This window comes from Melospiza georgiana, chromosome 7 (genome assembly GCF_028018845.1).
Source record: "Melospiza georgiana isolate bMelGeo1 chromosome 7, bMelGeo1.pri, whole genome shotgun sequence".
NCBI classification, from domain to species: Eukaryota; Metazoa; Chordata; class Aves; order Passeriformes; family Passerellidae; genus Melospiza; species Melospiza georgiana.
In genome coordinates this window covers 11,124,640-11,149,522 of record NC_080436.1, presented here as the reverse complement: position 1 = coordinate 11,149,522, position 24,883 = coordinate 11,124,640, and the positions used below count along the sequence as shown (strand labels likewise).

The 24,883-nt window shown below is 39.7% G+C and overlaps 1 protein-coding gene across 2 annotated transcripts in view; it reads right to left on the bottom strand.

Annotated features, from left to right (window-relative positions):
• The window catches only part of MYO1B (myosin IB), a 106,219-nt gene that overhangs the window by 45,365 nt on the left and 35,971 nt on the right, over positions 1-24,883 (bottom strand). For both annotated transcript variants that reach the window (XM_058027582.1, XM_058027583.1), the window contains exons 4-7: positions 13,156-13,250; positions 10,075-10,179; positions 7,082-7,128; positions 4,391-4,454 (exon numbers count right to left, since the gene is read on the bottom strand). In XM_058027582.1, coding sequence (XP_057883565.1) covers positions 4,391-4,454; positions 7,082-7,128; positions 10,075-10,179; positions 13,156-13,250 — 311 coding nt within the window. The remainder of the gene's footprint in view (positions 1-4,390; positions 4,455-7,081; positions 7,129-10,074; positions 10,180-13,155; positions 13,251-24,883) is intronic.

Sequence of the window (24,883 nt, the reverse complement as noted above, 5' to 3'; positions counted from 1 at the left end):
CTTCCCAAAATGTCTAATTGTCCAGTTTCTGCAATATTTCCCTGAGTAAAGGAGCTTTCCACCAGGAATCACATAACAGCTAGGTTCTAGATTGCTTAGTAAGTGGGTAAATATTCTGACTTTTAAAATGAACAAACAAGTAAAAAATAGTAAGTTGCAAAGTTATCACTTTGCTAACTTTAAAAAAGTTGTTGCCTTAAACAAACATCATAGATTTCCTTCATGCTGTTCTTGGAAAAGATGACAAAACAGGGCCCTTTCTTAATCTCTTGTTATCCGGACTCTAAAGACATTTTGCTGGTTAAAAATGGCATTTCCAGACCAGGCAGTGCAAATCCTTTACGTCACAATCTGCACCAATGTTGCCTCCTAGTTAATCATTATATCACTGAAGGGCTTGGGCATATTAGGAAAGATCACTGAATGCTAAAAGCCAGGTATTTTTCAGCAGGAAATTCCACATGAAACACGAAAATTTAAGACTTGCAAAAACTCCGGGAAAGATATTGTAAGATCCATGCTTTTCAAAAGGCCTAAACTATTGTGAAAGTGAAACATTTTGAGCTGTACTGTGCAAAACCCCTTCAGCCATCAAATTTAGTGTACACAAAACCAGTCACAAAACTAATGAACCAAGTGTGCACGTAAACACTTCCTTCAGTACAAAACAGATGCAGCATCTGTAGACAGTCATACTTCAGAGCTGAAAAAAAATATTGCAATTAGCACCTATTATTTCAAAACCAAACATATCTATTTTTATATATGTCTTATTGTGTAATTAGAGGCGGAAGAGAAACTACCATTCTCCTCTCTCTCATCTTCACTAACAAAGTAGTTATAATAAATGAAAAACTAAGAATAATATTGACCTTTTCTGTAATTTATTTCCACAATGTTACACCTAGCTGAAAGCAACACTCCAACACTGCCTTTACTGATAAGTGCTCTGGAAAAAATGCCCTCTGAGTGCATAAGTGCTGTCAAGACTGTCCACTGCAACAGCAGTGATTATAAACAGGAATAAGCAGGAAGGCAGAAAGAGCAGATACACCTCAGAGAGAGAAAATGTAAATGTAAAAAAACATTTAAAGCAGCAACACACCTTTAAGCAGGGACTGATGTTTGCTGCTCAACAGTCCCAGGTGGCACCACAGCAAGGGTTTTGTGTTTAGCAATGCCCAAGGAGCAGTCTGGAATTCCTAACCCCATGCACATGAAACAGGTCACCTGTGGATGGATGGGCTGGCTGGCAGCTGGCACCAGGACTGGGCACCTTCCACGGGCTCCAGCATCTCCCACCCATTAGGAAAACGAGCTGGGATCTTCACAGAAAGAGCTAACAAAAAGCCAGGACTAACAATTCGGGCTTACAGCACACCTCAGTCAGCCTTCTTCACCCTCCCACTCACCCACTGGTGGTGGATCAAACAAATGCAACACTTACTGCCTTGTAGTCCAAGGGGGAAACAATTCCTGACTGAAGTAAAATACCTAAAGTTGGCATAAACCACATTAATTTCAAGTTTTCCATTCCCAATTTCTTTTCATGACTGTTCACAATGATGTAACAGTAAATCAATTTCCTTGGAAACCAGCACGGTTGGAAGATCTGAGCTGCCATACATGAAATGAGACTGCACAGATTTCACACTGTTCAAACACAGCATTATCTTCACTTCGGGTACATACCAGCCCTGAATTTAGAGATGCCACAAATCCCTTCCATTTCATTATTTCCATTCTGATTTCACTCAGAAGATTCACCCTTCTGCTCATGGCACATTAAATGTTTTGGATCTGTCAGCTGGACGTTCCCCCTGGCTGCAAACTGGACAGGGCAGACCAGCAGTGTGCTCTGGCATGATAATTCCACCCTCTAACTCCATCCTGAGAAAGGTTCCTCCCAGTTCAACCCCTCTCATTAAGGAGCAGGAGCTCATTGAAGGAGAATGGCCCCAGGTCACAGCAGCATCAGCCACTCCTTGAAGGCTCACACAAACAGTGACCAGCCTTCCACAGAGCTCCACAGCATTCCAGAGCAGGCCAGAACAGGCCATTCCAAGAGAGACCTTTCAGCCCAATGGGTCTCTGCTTTTCCACACCAGTCTGATAAAATCAGTAGCATATCTTGGTTACCATCCTTGCCACCAAAACAACCTAGGTGTTCGCTGTGTTTGCTCCGAGCCACTCACACCATGAAATACATCTTCAGGCTGTGCCACAAAAAGCCCACTACCTTAAGTGATGTTTGGAAATTAGGCTGGCCAGAAACAACTCTTAAAATTTAAATAAAGCATTATAATGTCATCTTCACATCATATTAATACCAAACCAACAGACGGTCAGAAATCAAAGAATATTTATGAATATTTTCATAATCATACTTTCCCTTTTAAGGATAGGAAACTTCAGCACTACTTGACTTCAAGCCTAATGAATTATGAAGACAAATCCTGATTTTGACTTAAACCAGAGCAAATTCTGAGAGGTGTAAAAGAATATAGGTCCCCAATATCTTCAGAATGATGATGCCTCACAGAAAAAGAAATGTTTGTGTTGCAATGCGATGCTGCAGATGTGTGGAAAAGATCTAAGGCAGCACAACCAACTTGCTTTGAAAATGCAGAGAATTTTAAACATCTTTAAAAGAGAGATGGATGGACTAGCAAATTTTGCAAACACTTAGTCAAAGATGAGCTGTATTAACATGCTGCTACAGGAACTCAGTACTTGCCTGTGACATACGCTCCCAAGGATGAGGCATTTAATAGTTCAACAAGTAACATCTTTTCCTCAGCAGGGCTTGCTTACACATCAGGTCTTTATTCTTACATTGAAATTAATCTCCTTGCTATTAGATAATTATTACATGTGACAAGACAGAAAGAATGCCTAAAACAGGCATATTTTAGATGGATCCAAAAATATGTCTGCCCTTTGATACATATGTCATCACATCACTACAATTACATGTAATATTATAATTACACCATGCAGAGATTTATGGGGCTGATAAACTACAGAGCAACTATTTGAATTGCCTTTTGAAATGACACAATATTTTAATTACATGACTCAGTGCAGTACTTTCAAAGACATGCTGTTAAATGTCCACTCTTACAAAGGAGGGCTCATTTTTATGTATATATTTTGAATGTGAAATAAAAAGAAACAAATAACAGCCTTTTAGAACCTTCTTGCTCCCATTTAATTATTATGAATATATCATATTTGGCCTCTAATTTTGTTAACTGCCAAATGTCAAAGCTAATAGATAGCCATAAACACTTATATAGTGACTAATTTGAGTTTCAAGATCTACCCTGTCACAAAAATTAGGCTCTTCAGGCACAGTTCCAAAAGGTGATCTGGTTGAGAAAAAATGTCTGCCCTCTGAAAAAAGCCAAAACCTACATTTATGTGCAAAATTCCTCACGGTGTTTTTAAAATGTTTATGTTATATATGGAGAGTACAGTTCACCTTGGGTGAGTCTCATTATTTCACAACCAGCAAAATGCCAGTGGTGTTAAAAGTCACATCTTTAGAAGCAGCAATGAATTTGGCTGCGTGGAATGAGAGGTCAAGGCTGGGTCAGTGACACCTAGTATAGTCACTCACTGCCCTCTTCCTCCCCTTTTCAAAATAAGAAAACCAAACAAATATGGCTTTATATAGCACTGGGGAGGAATTTATTTTAAAAGCTGCACTTAAACCCTCAAAAGAAAAGCAAGTCAAAGCATTCTGGGCTGCCATTCAGTTCTCAGCCTTTTTCTTCCCAACAGAGAGCTGGTCAGAATTTCTGAATTGCTACAGGTGTCATAAAACAAGCTCCAAGGCCACCTTTGCCTCCCCAAACTCAACAGCTGTACATCCTCTCTCATTACAAACCTTTTCCTACACTTCTGAGGTGTATAAATTTGTACAGACAGCTTTGGTTCCAAGTAAACACACTCGTCTCATGGTGATCTCCAGCACACTCTCTATCACCCTTGCAAATTACAGGATCTGCCATAAATACATGACCCACCAAACCTAGTAACACATCTGATTCCAGGGATTCAAAAATAAAAAAGACCCTCAGATATCCATATGCATCTGCCACTAGCTTCAAAGACAATATACAGACTCACACATCACTCAGTACCTTTGAAACAATGCAGTAAATTCAATATTCATCCTTACCTCTTCAAGTCTGTTTTCACTTCCTCTAAGGTACATTATTCAGTACCTTACAACAGCAATAAAATTAAAAAGCAGAATTCATCACATGATGGAGAGAGATTCTATTAGACTAACACTGGTGATCTTTTCAATAATTTAACCATCTTCCTTTCCATACAAAACAATTTAATCTGTGAATAAAGTAATACCAAAAGTAATACTCACAGTTGCTTATAACTCCCCCAAGTGGGTCACCCTTGAAATCAAACTCAATATCCATGTATTTTCCCTGTGAAAGGAAGAGATTTTAAGATTATAATTTCTGTTTAAGAAAAACAGAAGTTCAAGACATTAAGTTAGTCGGTTCAAAGGTTAGAAGAGCGATCTGACAATCTCCTGCCAGATTTTTGCAAAAGAGAAAATTATCAAAGTCTTCTAAGACATTATCACAGCCAGGGACTTCTTTGGAAACAGCTTTAGTCAGGTCTGTAAAGCAACCCAGTGACTTGTTTGGTTCCTAAGGTTCTGTGAAGAAAACGCACATTGTACCAACTTCCACCGGAGTGCCAAGAACACCAAACAATCCCTGCAGCCATTTAGGCAGGGCCACGCTTATTTACTGAAGGGATGCAAGAAGAAATCACGATGCAGGAAGAAATTATCTTGCAGGAAGAAATGATCTTCTTTTCTCCCTGGGAGCCGTGTGAGCGCGAAGCGCGGCGGCTGAAGGAGAGCCGCGAGCCTGGCAGCGATCGCGGGGCGCCTGTCCCCGAGTGAGCGTGTGCCTGCCTTGTACAAGTGATGGATCTTTCCCACTGAACGCTTTCCCCTGGAACTCGGGAGACCAGAGGCAACAATTAACGGGCTGTCACCGCACGAGCCGTTTCAACCCCGCCGCGTTTCCTTGACTCCTGCCTGACTTTTCCACATCACAGAAGATCGCTGCGGTCTTTGGATCGTTTTAATTTATTTGACAAGTGCTTAATGTAGTAACAGCCACATTTAACAGTGACAAAACGGACAGACTGTGCAGAAAAGGCAACAGCAGTGCTGCTCGCCTTGGCAAGGGAGTTTATAAAGATAAAAGCTGCTGGTAGTGATTCAGCCAAATTCCACCCTCTGGCACACACTCAGCAGAGGACATTGCTCACTGTGAGGAGGGTGAGGCACTTGAAATGGGCTGCCCAGAGAAGCAGGCCAGGTTGGACAGGGCTCTGAGCAGCCTGGTCCAGTGGAAGGTGTCCCTGCCCATGGCAGGGGGTTGGAATGAGATGGTCTTTAAGGTCCCTTCCAACCCAAACTTAAGATTCTGGGACAAAAACAATCCATTGAAAAGCCTTGCATTTATATTTCCTTTTCATTGCATTCATTGGGCTTTGTTTTTTTCATTTTACTTTTTATTACAGAACATAAAAAGCCAAGCACTTTACACTGACCCACTCCAAGAATCTTACTAATTTACTGGGTATTTCATCAAGATTGACTTGACTCTACTTAAATTCTATTTTATTTCCCACACTGTATTGTTCAAGGTTAATTCTGAGCTGATTCGAATTTCAGAGAGAAAGAAAGTAAATCAGATAATTAAATTTTCATTTCCCAAGGACTGGGACAGCTGGGTGTTTCCAAAAGTATTTTTAGCTCAGTGTTTATAAGCGAGGACTTGAAAGGCAAAATAGTTGTTAGTTCCACTTTGTCCTGGAAAGACTTATGGGCTGTCTGCTCATTATTTCTGCAGTGTCATGTCTGATAATTGCAGTCTTCCTAGCTTTTCTATTTAAAAAAAAATTAAAAATCCCTATGGGTTCTCCAAATTTTGGCACTGCCCTTGTGATGAAGACTCCTTGCTCTGTTCACAATCAGAGGCAATGAGCTGCAGAAGGAGCCTTCACAGCCATGTGGAACATCATCAGCTCTTGAGAATTAGAAAGGAAGGGGAGAAAATCTCCCAAGCGGAAAGAAAAAGCCGCTCTCCAATCTCACAATGTCCAGAACTTCCATCCATTTTCTTTAATTCACAACACAGCATTCTCCCAGTGTATCGATTTTCCTTCTCGTGTCAGCTTCGCACATCTCACAATATTGCTTTTCTGGACACAAGCGAGCAAGTGACAGAGTTGTATTCAGCTTTCTGATTTTAGCAGGAGAAACTCTGATAAGTACTCACACTTCTGAACCTCGCAACTCTAGCATCAACTTTTCTGGTTTTTCAACTGTCAGTTTTGGTAATTTCTCATTCCATTCCGTGCCCAAAAAAGGTTGAATTCAACCAGTTGGTTACAAAGAATTTAAGCAAAAAAACAACATTACAAATGTTAAATATTAAAAACTAAAGTTGCAAACACATTTTGAAATGTTATAGAAAACAAATGGGAACTTAAACTAGTCATTTTAACCCCCAAAAATATACATAAGAATGGAAAACAAGATCACATGGAAATATCTACTTGCTAAGCAGACCAGTTGCAGGACACATGGTCTCTGACACTAAAGCCACCAGCGCCAGAAAATTAAAGAACCCAGCTGCTCTGTAATTATGTTTTCATCCGGTCACAGGCTGCCACATCCTAATTTTGTTTTTCTTTTTTAGCCTCTGCCTTGATATTCAATTGAGCTCTATGCCCATATCAGAAACCAACAAGATTTCTGGCAAGGAGGTGAAACATCTTTGAAGAGGCATCACTAACAGTGCCCTACTAACACACTGGGGAAGGAGAACATGCTCCTGTGTACAAATTAAATACTGACTGTTGCTGTAGGTGTTCACCTTCTTCAAACAGTCTCCAGACAGCTACAAGAAAGTCCCCAAAATTATTCCTTCCCTCTTTATGGATGCCTTGGTGGTTGATACATGGTAAAACAGAAATACCCAAAAGCAAAGCACACTCCTTCAAAAGGACTGAAAGAAATACTTACAAATCTAGAGGAATTGTCATTCCGCATAGTTTTGGCATTTCCAAAAGCTGGAGAAAGAGAGAAAACAAATACAACAACCAAATCTATCAGTAAAAAGAAATATTTAAATGCTAAAATATCTAGGCCTGCTTGTATATTTAAAGGAATTACAGACTTCTGAGAAACAATGTCCTGCTCATTGTATGGGCATCAGTCCCTGGGGACAGAGTGTGCCAGACATGATCACAAATACCAAAAATCTACAGAAGTCCAAAGAGGTTTTGTCTCAACACCTTCCTTGTTTAAAAAAGCTAAAGAAAAATATACAAGAGGAAATGGTTCCAAAACAAAACTGTACCCATATTAAGCATATTTCTTTGGGGTTTGAATCAACAAATTTATAACTTTATTATCCAAATAACTTTAAATAGACGAAATACTTCTTCATTTCAGAGAAAAATGAATCCTAGGTCCCAGAACACATTAAAAGCTGGAGGCCAGAAGTCAGGAAATTACAGAATGACACTTAAAAATTGTTTGCATAGGACAGTTTAATCAATGCTTTGAAATGGATTTATTTACACCATATCAACTCATTAATCCTACCTTCAAGCTGAATACTATTCAGCTGAAATCAGTTCACAATGGAAATTTGTCTTCAGCCTGACCTAAACTAGCTTTCTGATTAGTTTAGTTTAAATTTCTTTAGCTCAAGTTTAATGACAATGGAAATTCTCTGAGAAAGGACTGCCCAGGATGGCATTCAGATGGACAGCCACCATCTCAGAGCATGGGCAGGACAAGAACTCAGGCAGGAGGACAATTCAAGCTCTCAAACTCCCACATTGTCCAAGCACATGGAGCCAAGCAAGAGTGTCCCCTCCATCATTAGGTACAGCACTCCTGCTTCCAACAAGAGACTTTATTTATCCCAGTATTTATTTACATAGCATATATATACACTCGAAGATCAAGTCAAGTCAACGTTTTTTGGACAGAAATAAAGACATGCCTTAAGGCTTCCACACACTTGCATGAGTAGACTTATTCTTGACCAAAGAACTAGAGCCAAAATGAAAAGTTTGTTGATCCTAAAGGCCAGGATAAGTGAAAGAATTGTTTTTAAATCTTTATGCCCTGCAATAAATCATCTTTTCAACAACCAAATCTCTGAGCTGCATTTTCTTAAACACTGTGCTGAACAGTGAAGTCATTTATAACTGCATGGAGCCAAGCACAAATGTTCCATTATAAAGCATGAGGCACATTCCTTGGTTTTCCCTAAAGTTCATTGTTTCTAAAAGTTAATTTACAGTAGCAACTGTAGTTTAATAAAAATAATCCCATAAGATAAATTATGCATATGTAACATTTATGTCATTTTCTTGCACTGCAGTTTGACTGAAACAGAACTACATAACCAAAGAAAAATAAATCTCACCACAAATGCTTAATTTCTTTCTAAAACATACATAAGCAGCCAGGCTTGTTCAGTTTTTATTCCTTACAGAATAACCCTGTGTCCAACCTTCCAAAAAAGCTCAACAGGCATTACCAGCCCATCAAGTAGAACAAATAGTACCTTGAAATGATAAGGCAATCATCATTTATCATCATAAAACGATAAGGCAATCTTCAGTAAGCTCAGCTGATTCCTCTTGCATTAAAACAAAGCTTCACAAACCAACAAGAAATCAAACTCATTTGGCAGTCCCTGGGGAACAATCTAGCTTTGGCAAGAAAAGCCTCAGTACCCACCATGCCATTTCTGTCTGGATCTGAAATCTGCTTCCAGAACAGTGATAAAACAACACAGCTCTTCTCTGTGAACCCAAAACAATGCAGGGCTGCAATCCCCCCATTCAGCTTGAAGGGGAACACAGCTGATCATCAAAGAAAGGCTTATCCAGCACTTCTATTATTCTTAAATGTCAACATTTCATCCCTTCTTTATAAGTCTTTGCTTACAATTTCTGGTTTGTGTACAAAGACCATGCTTTAACCATCCACTTCCCCACTGCTCTCTGCCCAATTTCATGCATTCCCTTTCCTTTTTTTTTTTTTTTTATACTTTTCCCTCTGTTTTCACTTGCAGAGTCCTTGCCCCCTATAGGTTCCAATTCATCACCTATAAGCAAGGCAATAAACATAATGTTGACACTCAACAGTCTTTACAAACACCACATATGATCTGGTCATGAAGCAAAATTATCTTCTGACAAGTGACTTTGTCTCAGCACCACAACAGCTTTGAAAATTCTGGGTAAGACTGAGCCAGGAACGGACACAATAGATCTTAATAAGTCAGTGCCAACTGAGGAACTTCTGAAGGCAATTATTAGACAATGAGAGAGAACTGCAAGCTTTGAGGATCATATATCCTATCTCCGGGATTTAAAAAAAAAAAATTAATTCTGTTTCTGGCAGCCAACATCTTTAAATTAAAATCACTAATTAAAAAAAGAAAAGCCTTCATGGGAGAGCAGGAATGGCAGTTGTCAGGAAGAGCAAGCCAACAATCACCAGACCCAAGAAACAATATGTCTCAGGGAACAACAGGCATGCATATGGATTGCCTTAGTTTTTTCCTAACATCCATTCCTTCACCCTTTTTTTTTTACTAAAAGAGAACTAATGCCTTACAGAGCTTGTTTGTTTACTAGAGACTATAAAAATATGATTTGGAAGGAAATGAATCAGAGGGACTGAAGTGAAGTCAAGTCTTTTGATACAGACAAGCATCATCAAGGCAGGGTTGAGAAAGGGTAAGCCCCTCTGAGAGCAGCAGGAGGAGGTTGGGAAGCATGACCTAACTTCCTGAGCTCTTCCTAAGTGAGGGAAACCATTTTCTTCTGAATAAAGTCCTACAGATGTATTCACATAAAGCATCTCCTATGGTTTTGGACACCAAACAACAATGAAACATCACCAGACACAGTTTTCCAAACCAGCTCAGCTGGAACACCAATGCACACACAAGTAATATGCTGGCACATAGTCAGTGAGATTCTTACCTTCAAGGACTGGATTTGACTGCAAAAGTTGCTCTTTTACTTGATTAACCTCTGCCCCTTTTCCACACACAGCAGCTACATATGACATGACAAGTTTGCTTGCCTCTGTGGGGGAGAGCCAAATAAAACAGCGATAAGCATTGGCAAAAAGGCTGTGATGTGACTTTACAGACTAAATCCCCATCACATTTTCTCAATGCCAGACAGGAACTGTGAGCACATTCACTTCAGTTTTCTCCTGCACTGTTGTACCATCTGGAAATGCAGAAGGAGCACACCCTGCTCTGAGACCCATGCCATTACATCAGCAATTCTCTTGATTTAAACACCTAGAGCCTCTACCCAAGCTTAAAAAAAGTCACCACTGGATGCAGCACATTACCTGCTCCTTTTTAGCCTCAGTAAGAGGCATTCTTCAAGGGAAGAATATTATCCCCTGCTGACACATTGGACATGTCTTAATCTAGCCTGAAAATAAACAGGCCCAGGCAGTTTAAAGACACAAAATTCAATCAGTTTATATCAGTAATACACAATAAGTGCAAAATACAACACTTATACACATGTAATTACAGCTCTGCTCTACAAGCAGCTGAGTAACTGCAACATCACCTAATGCGCTGCAGTCTGAAAGTAAAAGCAACAGAAAAGTGAAGCATTCATTTAAACAATAAAACTAGTTTGCAGTTGCTTTTAAGAAAGTTAGGAACAATTTTTGGATTTTCAAAGCTGGGTTCATATGGGTGTCAATCACCCATGACAGAAACAAAGATTAGATAATCCATCCAACCCTTCTGTTGTTGCTGGTCAGGAAAAGCAGCTGGAAAATGATTTGGTTTATACAGAGAGTCCGTGATGGTTACTACAATGCAAGATAGTGAAATTTCAAGCAATATAGGCTGATATATAATGTAATTACTAACAGCTGGAAACCCTATCAATTCCAATTTATGTGGTCATAAAAAAAAAAAATCATTATATTTGTAACAGATCTTCAGAGATCTGTTACAAATTTAAGTGTCTCATTTCAGGAAAAAACTGACAGATGAGACGTTATCCCTTGGATTTTGATCTTTCCTGTTTAACCAAATTTGTTTGTTAGCATTATATTACTATGCCATGTGTAGAGGAAAATGAGCAAACCTGCCACAGAGGAAGCAATCAGGGAGCACAAACTTTAGGTAAGCTCAGGAGGCTCCCATCTCCTTTATTTGTGCCTCAATCCCAGCTCTCATTTTTTACCCTGTTCCCTTCAGAGCTTGGAATTACCCAATTATTTAATTTGAAATATTTCCTAAAACAGTCAACATCTTTAAGCACAGGCACTCAATCACTGAGAGAAACATGCATGAAGCAGCAAAAAAGCTATTATAATAGTTTACACACAATGACTTCAATACAGCCTTTGAGTATCAGCAAAAGAAAATAAAAGCCTTTTCTCTTATTAGCAACTCTGTTTGCCCCAAAAAAGACATCAGGAAGGGAGTTATCACCCTAACATTTCAAAACATTTAAATACACCCCTTATTCTGGTGATGCACCATGTTTTCCTGCCCGATGTAACTCTCAGTTAACATTAAAAACATGCAGAGAAACAAGGACAAAATTGGAAGCAAATAAAAAGATTCAACTGATGACAGCTCAGTTTCAGTTCTTCCAGGGCAAAAATGTCAAATATTCCGGCTACCAAAAATTTAAAACACAGTCATGTAGTGTATCTGTAGTAAGAAGTTTGTTTCCTTAACTCCAGTAGCTTCCTACCCTCTCCACTCCCTATCTTGTACTTAACTTTATAAAAAAGGAATAATTAATATTGCTTCCCATATGGCTATAAAATTTACAGAACCCTCCAAATCTTTATACAAATCTAAATCTACTATTTACATATAGAGAAGTTCAACTACTCAACCTCTGATTCACCTTTCAAATGAATAAATCAATAATATGTGTGCCTCAGTTGTATGAGGTGCTTTATAATTCACAATTTTTGAGGAAACCAAGACATGTAACACCACAAATCCAGGATTCTTTGCTAAAGTCTGAGCTTCTAGACAGAACTTCAGAGTCCTATTAATAAGAAATTGGGGTTTTTAAACTACACTTCTACTGAACAGGTTTTCCTGTCATTGAACTGTAAATAAGGATTATATTACAAGACTTCAAGACTTGTTAATTGGGGGCCACTAATCTAAGAGCACTAAAGATGATGCCTACACTTGATATACTTTTATATGCTTCCAAAGTCTTGGAAAGCAACTTCTTGTTACCTGCTTTGAATCTTGCTCAGAATAGGCACTCAAAGCCCCACATATTCTCAGATGCAAAGGAAAAATCTCTCAAATTACTTGGAAACAGATGCATGCCTTCCTACCCACTGTCTCTTTTGCAAGTCACCTCTGTTTTAAATTGCTATCTTTGAAAATAACTGGCTTCTTTCTTTTTTAAGGTCTACCTAAAATGTACTGCAGTTATGCAATCCTCTCTTGGTTTCTAATCTTCCAGTTTATAACCAGCAGTCATTTTCAAGGAAATTTCAGCTTTGCCTAAGAAACTCAGTGTTCTGGCACACAAGCCAATCTTAGCACTGCAGCTGAGCACAGTGTGCAAAGGGCTGATAAAATTTCCAAAGTAATCAGCTACAGTTATTTCTTTTCCTTAGATAAATAGTATAATCCAGTTTTTAAAGGCATGTGTTTATTGAGAGACAAGTGGAAGCATTAAGTCTAGAAAACTCAGAGAATTCAGTTTTCCATGTCTTCAGGTTTCCCACCAGGACAGCCTAAACATTTTCTGGCCCTTGCAATACTCTGTGACAAGTCAGCATGACTTTGGTACAACTCTGGATACTGATGAGGACACTGTTCTAACAGGACATGGGATTTCAATGTGGTGACAGTGTGAAAAAACATTATTTTATGTGAATTCACAGCTGCAGCCACAAGTGTGGCAGCACTCACTTTCTGCAGTGGCCAGACACGGAGAATTACTGACATGTCTCAACTCGGTCACTGACTCCAGCTTCCCTCTGCAAGGCTCTAGCAGCCCTGAATGGTTTTTAATCAGATCCTAACTGCCCCTTACCTGTTTTCCCAGCTCCACTCTCTCCTGTGATAAGGATGCATTGGTCTTTGTCCTGGTCCCTTAAAGACCTGTAGGCTTCATCAGACAGAGCAAAGCTGCAAAGAAAGAAAGAGCCAAGTGAGAACTGGGAAAAAAACCCACCAAATACTGATAATAATTACAAGCTGTCCTTCACACATCCAGGAAGAAAAACAAAAACAAAAACCCAAAACTCTCCAAGTGCTAATGTTCCACAAGTAGTGAAACATTCGCTTTTCAGAATTTAAGGACCCACAGAAGTAAAATGGATACTTTTTCTCAGAGAATTACTTAGACCACCTTCAGGAATAGGCAAAGATAATCTTGAAGTTCTCCTAAAGAGAGCAAAGTCAAAACAAAATAACAGAGTTTTAGGGAAGTGCAGCTATCTTTCTTCATTGAACAAAATGTCATATTCTCCACTGACAAAATGTCAATACAACATCAGGGCATGGTTTGTTTGAAGATGACTCTAAGATAAAGGAAAGAGGAGAACCCTGAGTAATAATTACACCATAAGCCACAATTCCTACTCAGTAAGAAGAAATCTCACTTTATAAAACACTGAGCATTTTAGGCCTTTGGGTAGAGCTGGACTTGTGCATGAATATGCAGAATTATTTCCCACTAACTCTGTTCTTATCCCAGTAAGTGTGATACCATGTAGGGAGCCTAAAGAATATAACAAGAACCAACAGATTTCCTGTACCAAAAATGCCTTTTCCTGGAGGCTCAGAATATCATGACCCTGAAACTCCTGGGCTGCAATTTGAATCCAGATGTGCTCTGCTGCCATGCAGCAACATATACTTTGGAGAAGTGCAGATGGTTTACTTATATTTAGTTCTCTTTAGTAGTAATTTTGAGGCAGAACAAAGTTTTTTCTTTCAACTGCATTTTTCAATTAATGGAATGAAGTACTCTGGAAACTAAGCATTTTCCCCTCAGAAAAACTTAAACAAATAGTATCTGAGAAAGGACATAAAAGCAAAATCCAAATAAAAAGGCACAAATGCAAAATCCAATTAAAAAAATTATATCCAAACACAGCATATTTTTACATGAAATAAACAGCTGTTCAACAGACCAAGACCTTTGTTAGATTACTGCATCTAGTAAAATATTTAGTGTTTATATATCTCCAAAAGTAGATATTGTTTACAGCAAACAAACCATGTATGAAAAACAGAAATGAACTCTCAGGTCAACATAAGATGCAGAATCATTCCAGGTTCAGTGCACTTTTTAGAAACCTGATTCTTTATTCTACAACAGTTTAGGAGTTTCACATTCAGCTGATAACAGCAAACAGATCAAGTGTTTGTTTTGGACAGCACAGCTATAGGGCGCTTTTTTTCACAGGCTCCTTTATAGAAGAGCAAGCTCTTTGTCATGACACCAGTGATGGGAAGCAGGAACAACACAATGCAGGCAGTGAGAGCCACTCAGGGCCTTGTCTAGAGGCTCCTACTGCTGCAGTTTGAAAGCTTCGAATATTAAACCTACATCTACTAAAATCAGTCATAAAAAAATCTTATTTATAAGTATAAATATATTCATTTATATATTTATAACTATATTTATATTTATATATTTATAAGTATAAATATATATAAATAATTAATAATAAATATATATTAATTGAATATATTTTATAGATAAATATATATTAATCATATATAAATATTAAAAAGACAAATATATAAAATATAATTATATATAAATTATATAAAATAAAATTTCCATTATAATAATTATATATTATAGTAATTATATAACCATGATAGATTAATATATAATTTATAATTGATATTTATATAAATAATTACATAAATATTATATAAAATTATATATAAATATAAATGTAAATATAAAATACTTATTGCCACCACTGTCCCTTAGCTTCAGGCTTCCCTTCCCAAAAAGTTTATGAAGAGCATGACAAGTTATCTCCAATTTACCATCAGGTGCATGTGCAACACCATTTTTTCTACTTCCTCATCCCTCACCTGTATTAGACTCACCTCACATTTGCTTATTTGGGTTTTGTTTGCCTGTTTGGCTTTATGGTCACATCATGTTACCAGCCCAGCCACCCGCTGCAAGAGACCCAGGCAACCAAGTGAGGGCATTCTGGAAGATTTGGAAAATGGGGAACTGAAACAGCTCCCAGCTCCTTTGCTCCTGAGCACTGGCACCCTCCCCTCCCTCTCCAGGGCCTGACAAGGATGCTCAGGCCATGGTTTCCCACTTTTTGTGTCCCTCCCATCTCCTCTCCTGCAGCAATCTGCCTGCCCAGCTCAGTAACTCACCCAGGGCTCCACCTCTCTCCCTGCTTTTCCCCAGCCCGTTTTGTCCAAGGCACTAAATGACAATTCTCTTCTCTGCACAGATGGCTGGACCATCCCCTTAACGCCCGTGATCAAAGGTCATTGACTCCTTTTGATGCACATCCCATCCAACCCGAGCAGGGCTGAAATCTGTGCCCAAACCTTAATGCTGCTGTGCTGACTGAAGCATTTGAACTCAGTAGTTCAGCTGGAGGTGAAAATGTGTTTACAAGAGAGTAGCAGGCTGTAATGGTTTTAGCATTACAACAAAGTCACGTTGTGATGTGGCCAACATGCTGGAGAGCTAGCAAGAAAAATATAAAATATTCTGCTGCCGCTGCTGAGAGGCCATGACACAATTTCTGGCACCCATTTCACTGTTTGGAATCCAAACTACAGTAGCAGTAACACTTTACCAGACTCTGTTACAGGACATATTTGGGAAATTAATAATATTTGTTGAATGTTGCTGCAGATATACTTGCAATTTGAAAAGTACACAGCACTCAGAAAAGCTTATTCCAGCACAGATTGCCTCCCTTTTTGCAAAAAAAAAAAAAAAAAAAAATTAAAAGCAACAGGATGCAGATGAAAGAAATAAACTTCCCTGAGCATTCATGGGCCACATGAGACAAACTTTAACAATACTGCTGTGATTTCCACAGGTTTGACTTGAGGGAAACTGTCTTTCAGCAAGAAGATAAGACTCTGAGACGCTTTTCAAATTTACAGACTGCATGGCTCATTCTGTGCCTCTTGTCCTTCAAACAATCTTGGCCATCAACTAGTTTTTCACTTTTGAAACTATTTTCTTGGCAGTAGTTTCACACTGGAAAATGAAATCAGCGTCAAGCACAGAGGAAGTATTCTCTGTTGATAGACTGAGTTATGAGTTAATCAGCTTAGTACCCATTCATCTTTTCTAATATACTGAATTTAAGTTTCTCAACAGCCCCTGTCAAAATGTATTTTACTGCTTGATGTATTTATTAACTCTGCCTGCACTACATACTTAAAGACACCAAATCATGCTTTTTCTCCTTCCTCCACAGAAAAACTGAGAGCCTAATACTGCAATGAGGTTTCTGAAGTTGGAGGACAGAGGGGGATTTCATCCAGTTCTGGTTTAATCCAATCTAGTCAGAATTTTCCTGCCATTTTCTTGAATCTGCACAACCCACAAAGCCTAATAATACCCTACTACGGCATCAAATATTATCTACTATAGACAAAAGAAAAAATAAGTCAACTCATTTCAAAAGAAGTTTTGCATAAATACTTATCAAAAGTGACCCAGTAGAAGTGTTGTAAAATCTATCACTGATGTTTCAACCACTGCTCCAACAATCCAATTGGAGGAGGATTAACCAAGAGTCTTTTTAAACAGCTAAGACTTGTCTTTCTGGCACTGCCAAAGAGCAATAGCACATTTCTGTCAGTCTGAACAAAGATCTTTATCTCAAAGAAAAAGATGCATGTATTCAGATGTCATGTTGACTTTCATGACACATTACACCTCACAGTCCTTCCTATTATCAACATCCTTAATAATCTTTTCAGTAACAGAAAACCCAAACAAAAACAAACTTTGAGTCTTTTAGTTCAAACTCTGATAAATAAGATAGAATTCCATGCTATTGCCTATTTGTTTAAAAAAAAATTTCATTTAAGGTCATTTAAGTTTAACACATATTAATGGTTTAGAGACCATAAAGAATCCTAGCCTTTTCCTTTTAGGAACATGAAGAGACATGGCTCTGTGAAGCCACACTGGCAACCATGGATTTAAACCACATACCTCTCTTTGAGCCACCTCCCAATTACAGAGCCCAAGTAAAATTTCAGAATAGTTTAAAAAGCAGTTATGAACCATGTGTTTCCAATTAGCTGATGAGTGCGTCAGCACTGTCAGTTACCATACCTTATAATAAGCTCTCCTTTGATTTTTAGGTTTTCCTGGAGGAAGATGACATCCTCTTACCACAACAAACACAGAAATCTTCACTGGAGCTCTCTTTTAGCTGAGACTTAAGTATAGAAGCAATTTGAAATCGAAAGGCTGCCCACACCTGGCTCAGTAAGAAGGCTCTGCTTCTTTCTAGCCACAAGCTCCAGATGGCCAGATCTGTCACAAAGTCCTAACCCAAAAACTGAACAAAGGGAAACAGCACAGCCCTCCAAGGGAGACTTCCAAAGGGCTCTGGCACTTTTCAGCATCCCAACAGCATCTCTGTGTTAAACATCTCTGTGTCTCTGGGCTCAGGAAGAGCCCTGCTCACTCTGAAACACGCAGCCAGTGCAGCATTTGAACTCTCCAGATTGCACCCACAATTATAATAGCCATAAAAATCTCATTCTTATAAGTCAGAAATTCACTTAGCTTTTCTACCACCTTTTTCCTTCAAGCCAAACTCACCAGGATCAGTATTTGCCAGTATACTGGTACTTATTTGTGGTATCATTTTTATGCTTCCTTTCATTTTCCTTAGCATTCTCAATTAAAAGTAACTCATTAACACTATTTTAAAATTCTCTCAAATTGCTCTTCTCCTGCCCTAATAGAGTCAATTCACTTATTCACCAGCTGTTGCTTTGATTCAGAGATCATGGCTCCCCATTTCAGAACATCTATGGCTTAATCTTGGCTATGGAAATGAGGAAAACCTATTTTCTTGACTGTTCCAATCCCTCATGAAGCAGAGTCCTGGTACCAGGGCTCATTTCTGCCCAAACATGTCTAAACACACTGGCAGGATGCTAAAGGCCAATGCTTATCAAAAACTCTATACCATGCTAGACTAGAAAGAATAGCAGTAATACATAAATTGTGCATGCACTTTTAATATAAGTTTTACATAAAATATAATTTAATTACTTCAAGTTTACTTAAATGCATAATTTAATTTCCTTCCTTCTCTTTCTGAATGCATAGAAGTGCTCAATAGCAGGGTAACAGCAAAGAAATTATTTCATTCTTTCATGACACGCAGTGGGAAAGCATCAGAATTACATTTTGTTTCAGTATGAAAACCCTAACAACCTGAGCTAGGAAGAGTCAAAGCAGATTTTATAAAGTGCTTTGAGGCTTTATGTTGTAAATCATCACTATTTGCTATATATATTCCCCCACCCATTGAAGCTCAGTGGAAAATTCACCATTCAGGAACAACAACTCTAAGAGATTATTTATAGCATTAGCTCATAGTGCAGAATCACTTAATTGCCCTAAGGATAAAAAGTGTACTCCCATTTTCCATAATTACAAACTGTCTCATGTTCAGAGCTTTGACACACTTGAAAAGAAAAGGTTGATTAGCCTGCCACTGGAGTGAATAAAGTAACAGCTGAATCGATGGAGCATCAGCTAGGATGGACCTTGGCAGGCAAGCAGCTGCTCTTTCAAACATGCCAATCAGGGGGAAAAAATAAAACAAATTTAAACACCAGGATAAAGAGGTGTGCTAAGACAGATGGAAAGCCTTTGCTCCTATTCATATCCCCCATTTTTATTTTCCTGGTGAGCACAGGACCCTGTTTTATCAGCAACACTGTGTGGTAACACACTCAGCAGAAGGGTACCTCCTGCACAGGCCTCCCCACTTTGTCATTCACATGAGCCACTGGGACATTATTAGATGCAGAATAAAGCCCAAAGCTGTGCAAATCAGCCCACTGGATTTGTAAGAAGCAGTCATCCTTTACAGAAGGAAAAGGACAGAGAAAAAGGGGGCGGGGGGGAGGAACAGGACAAAGCCTCTTAATTTTCATGAGTAGGACACTTCATTACACAGGCTAATATTAAGTCAGAGAGATTTATTTTCTGATAGACTGGGAATATAATATAACCTCTGATGCTCATGTACACACTGCAGGTTTAGCAGAAGATTTGTCTCAGATCAATAAGCTGAGGTCTGGACAAAAAGAAAAAAGTTCTTGCTGAAAATCTTGTCTTTCTCAGACTGAGGCAGATCTAAAGGTGTGTTCAAAGAACTTCAACTCCAAAACCTCCCTACAGAGAGGTTCAGACAATGCTTCTTCCAAAACACTGTGCCTGCACAGCCTCCCAGCTCACCAAAAACTGGTCCTTTTCCCTCTCACAGGATGGTACATATTTCCACTCTAAAGGAGGTTTCATCAGTTTTGGGCACTTCCTTTTACTCTAAGTAAAAATAAAAAAAAAAAAAAAATTTAAACCAACACTGATCTTTCCCCAGCACTGTACAGAAAAGCAAAAACTGCAGCCATTGATTTTCTGCCTATTTCAACAACATCTAAGACATCATGTTAGAGCTCACATTAACTTGATGGAAAACAAGAAGTGCCTTTTACCAGGAGCCTGCGACCCAGCTGTTGCCTTATTTTCCTTCAACCAGTGCAAAGCAGGATCTCTGCAGCTGAGGATGGCCATGCCACAATCCAGACTACAAAATCAAGTCTCCCTGAGAGTTTTAGCAAGCCTGACAAGCATGGCCACATCCCATCCCAGAGCTCAGTGCTGCCAGCTGGCAGTGCAATACACCCAGCAGAGACTGAGGAGAGGGGCCTGGGCATGGCCTCAAGGCTGGGTCCTCCAAGGAATGCAGGGAGCAGCAGGCAGAGCCCTGATGCTGCAGGTAACCAAGCCCACAGGCCCATCCCCTGTCCCCCTGTCCCATTTTCCATGGAGCAGCAGGTTGGGCTGGGTGCTCGGGGCACACCAAGCTGAGCTGGCGTGTGCCAGTGCCACTGTACCCACCGTAACCACCTGCGGCTGCACACCAACAGCGCTCCTGGCATCATCTAAAGAAGGGAACAAAACAGCAAACTCCTCTTTGCAGCAGGTTCATGCCATTGAAGTGAAGATGCACATAAATCAAGGTGGGGCAGGGAAGCAAGTACCTCCTTGCTTTCCAGCTTGGCTTGCATTCCCTTTTGACTAGTCCCATTTGCTTGACATGACATCAGCCAGCTGGATGGCACACAACCATCGCCACCTCCTCCCTCATGCTGACACTCTGTGGGTTCAGTCCAGCAGGAACCAGTGGGTCCCAGTCCCACAGCACCGACCAGATGAGTCTGTCACCCCAAACACCAGGCTGGGTTACCCCAGGCAGACACAGCTCCTACACAGTCACACAGGAGGACATGGACACGGACAGGCCTCCCACACACCTACCCCAAGTCAGTCTGCTGCCACCTGCACTGCAAAGATTTCAGGTTTCTTCAGGGAAAAGGCATTTCTGTTCACAAAATAAACAATTCTATTGGGCTATGATATCCTTGAAGGGAAATACAGGAAGTGTTTTCTATTGTTTCACCAAAAATCAGATTTAATTAGATGTTTATTTGCTAGGATGAATCAGCAATTGCATGCTTGATTTAATGACTACCTAAACCAGCCAAGTCCTTACATTCTGTGTTCTTACTGCAAAACTATAGGCTGAAGTTTCCCGGTAGCCAAATTCTGCATCAGGAGCTGCAGGTTTTTTCCCTGAACTGCCATCCCAAATGCACTGGAGGAGCCTGCAGACCCCAGGGGAAAAGCAGCTTCACAGCACAGCAGAAATGCTGATGGCAAACTCCTCATTTTTCTCCACAGACCTTCTGAAGCTTCCCAGTCCCTGAGGCTGGGCTTGTAAAATTTGGGATTTATTCCACTTTCCTGGTTCAAATGGAGCAGCAAGGGGTCAGACAGCTGAACTAAAAGGGAAGACGGGAGCAAACTGATTTGCCATGCCTGGCTTCTGTCAGAGTTTAACTAGAGGGCACAAAATTATTTAAAATCCCAGTTCACTGTTTTATCTATGCAGAAGCAGATTTGAATTGCACCTCTGAGCTTTTGCATATGTGTGGAAATGAAGGGCTGCTGGGACAGGGAGGAAAAAGGGAGCAGGAGAAAATAGTCATTCCTTTTCTGCACTGAAATATAGAGACACTCAATATTTTCACAGAAAAATGAATTTGTTTCTGTACCTAATACAGAATGTGTGTGAAACTCAGGCAAGTTCACTTGCCAGACACACATGTTCAGTTCAGCTTTGATCAAATTTTACATAAATGAAATCTTTTTCTGCAGAGCAAGAAATCCCTTGGTTATGCTGCTACACCATGAGAATAACATGCCCCAAAAAACTGTAGTTCATCTTGTCTTAGCTGGCTGCAAAAAATACGTTTTCCATCTAAATGAAACAATGCAAACCAATTATTCCTCATTTTTAAAACACAGATAGTGGTTCAAAAGGGGTCCTTAAAATTATTCACAGCTATTTCAGAAATAACAAGCCCAGACCATAGGTAAAGTTGGATACTTAGAAAACAAAACTCTATACTCTTATTAGAGGAACAATGATCATCACAACTTTAGTCCTATACAGACAGGAACATACAATGAGTTGCTTTTCTCCCTTCTTTTTAATTTATAAATAGGATGTATCTTTGGGATTTACAGAATGTGCTGTTCCCAGACAGTGGCAGAGCACTGATTTGCTCTGTTCAAAACTCCAGTGACTTCTTCGTCTCACAAATGAAACCACAACAGGGCTGTGCTGGTTGTGGGGTTTTCCTGGGGCACGGAAGGGCAGACTGCTGCTCTTATGATTTTACATGAAAAAATGTTCAGCAAATAGTGTTCCATGTCTCTGCCTCAAAAAACACTCTCCTGCTTAGCAAATAGAAAATCCTGCTTTTTTTCCTGCAGCCCTAGGAAGCATCCTGAAGTCAGAAGGCAGAAATAAGTAATTTCCTCCTGATGCAGTGACAGCAGAGATACAGCAAGTCAAGTTTTGGAACCATGCAGGGTTTATTGATACCATGTGTTCATGCAGGCTCTTCTCACTGCAAATAATTTTACTGCAGAACTATCAGTGCTTTCCAAACAAATTTGTTCTACTTTGCTAACTTGAGAGAGAAAAATAAATTCATTCCTTTATTCTAAAGTAAAGAAATATGTTCCAGGACTCGAGGAGAGAAAAACAGCAAAGTGAGGTGCACAGCTTCACATACTCACTGCACAGAAAGGGACATGCTTTAAAAGGTCATACCTCACAAAGAAATAATCCAGCACAATTAAACTCCAGTGTGCAGCACATACCTGAGAGCTACAACATCTCAAAAGATACATTTTGAGTGACTTCATAGCTCTGAATGGTGAGACAGGTAAACAGATGTCAGCCATGCATTAGTGCAACACACTCCACTGGACTGCAACCGTTTGCCAGCAGAAAAAATGCCAAGCATTCCACCAAATTAATCTCATGGTACTGGAGAAATGCAATCAGAGAATCATAGGACTGGACTGGAAAGGACCTTAAAGATCATCTTGTTCCAACCTCCCTGCCATGGGCAGGGATACCTTTGCTAGACCAGGTTGCTCCAAACCCCATCCAGCATGGTCCTGAACATTTCCAGGGATGGGGCAGCCACAGCTTCTCTGGGCAACAGTTCCAGCCTCTCACCACCCTCTCAGTAAAGAATTTCTCCCTGATATCCAACCCAAACCTACCCTCAGCCTGAAGCCAGTCACCTCATGCTCTTGCTCCAAGTCCCTCTGTCCCCCTTTGCGGTGGGCTCCCTTCAGAAAGGCTGTAATTCTGTCACCCCAAAGCCTTCTCTTCCTCAGGCTGAACAATCCCAAATCTCTCAGCCTTTCCTCCCCGCAGAGGTGCTCCATCCCTCTGATCACCTGGAGTCTTTCCATCAGGTCCCTGGTGCTTGCTGTGCTGGGAGCCCAGGGCTGGATGCAGAGGGGCAGTAGGAGTATTCCCACATCCTCAGAGCTGTTCGTAACCTAAACTGAGCTGCCAATCACCAGATTTCAAATCCAGGCTCTGTAACAAAGGCTAGAATGCAGCTGCCCACAGGTTTATCAGAGACAACAGTGACAGAACTGCAAATAAAAGTAATTCACTTATCTGGAAAACATCTGAAAGGCAATGTCAACACTATGTAATTACATAGTTATGCTGCTACTCTGCTCAGAGGTGTTACTGAATCCTTTTGGATTTTGCAAATAACTCTTAAGTTCTCTTAACAATCCAAGTAGTTTGTTAAGAAGTTAAGAAGGCTTACACAACTTAATTGCTGCCTCCCAGCTCTCTTTTCCAAATAAAATCCCTGCCATGAACCCCTGGGCAAAGTAGGCACTGGAGCTTATCTGAGCTCCTGAGAGCTTGTTAGCTCAGGTACAACATTGAGCTAACATGTCTATCTCTAGTCTGTTAAATGCCATTTGCTCAAGTTTGTGAATGAGATTTGTGGACATATGTCCAAAATTATATTTCTATGAATGGTCAGAGCAAGAAATGAAAAGCCTCCTTCAGACTGCTCAAACATGAGGCTCCAATTCAGCCCATGTGGACTATTTCCAGTAACAATTTACTGCATCTACGTCCTTGGTTGGAATGCTGATGCTCAAGGAGGATGTCAACTGCACATATTTGTTCTCATCCTCACTACATCCTCACTAAAAATCATCTTGGAGTAATTAAGACCAGTTGCAGCTTGAACTCCACAAGGTTTAGCAACTAAAAATCATTTCTGCAGTATGTAAAATGGAAACTGTATGGAAGAAAAATGCAGATTTAAACTAATTCACTGAAATGACCACAATTACACTGTCTTTGTAGTTCAGACCTTTGTTTGTAAACCCGAGTCCCAGCTCTCTTATCTATTCAAAACAGAAGTACAAGATTATTCAGTGTGCTAGACTGTAAATATTAAGACTGTATTTCCTGATTCCTAACATGAAAAAGTTTATCCTTAATAACCCAAACTACATTAACCATGCTGTACCCAGAGCTGAATAAAAGGCTTTTGCATAATGCTGCTGGTGAAAAGAGATTGAATGGGCAATGATCTGCTGTTAACAGTGATACAATATCTGAAATTTTACTAGTGTTTCTTCAAGGCTTTAAACATCAACCTTGTTGATGTTGTATCGAAAATCACAACAAAGGCTCCTAGCAGAGCAGATGGGCATTTTCTAGTGGGCTCTAAATTGCTTAAAGGAAAGAAAAAAAAGAAAAAAAGACAACCATTAAACACAATGAGACACTTCCAATGAAAGAACAACAGCTGTTCTTACTTGCACTCTGAAATCCCAGATCTTAAAGAGAGTAGCAGGCTGCCAGGGCAGGAAAGGCATAATGAAAATTCTGGTCCATGTATACACAGTGCATAAAATGGGATTTGTCTCCTTTTTGACAGGGCCTCTACCTGTCCTCACTTTTCAGACTGCATTTAAGAAAGGAAACACAGTAGTTTTCTCCTTTTTTAAGTATAACTCATTATTTTCACTGTGCAAAAAGTCCCAACATTCTAATGAAAGGAAAAATGAAGCTATTGAACATTCTACTTCATGTGACAATGTGAATTAGTTTCAAAATATCTTGGTATTTTATGTC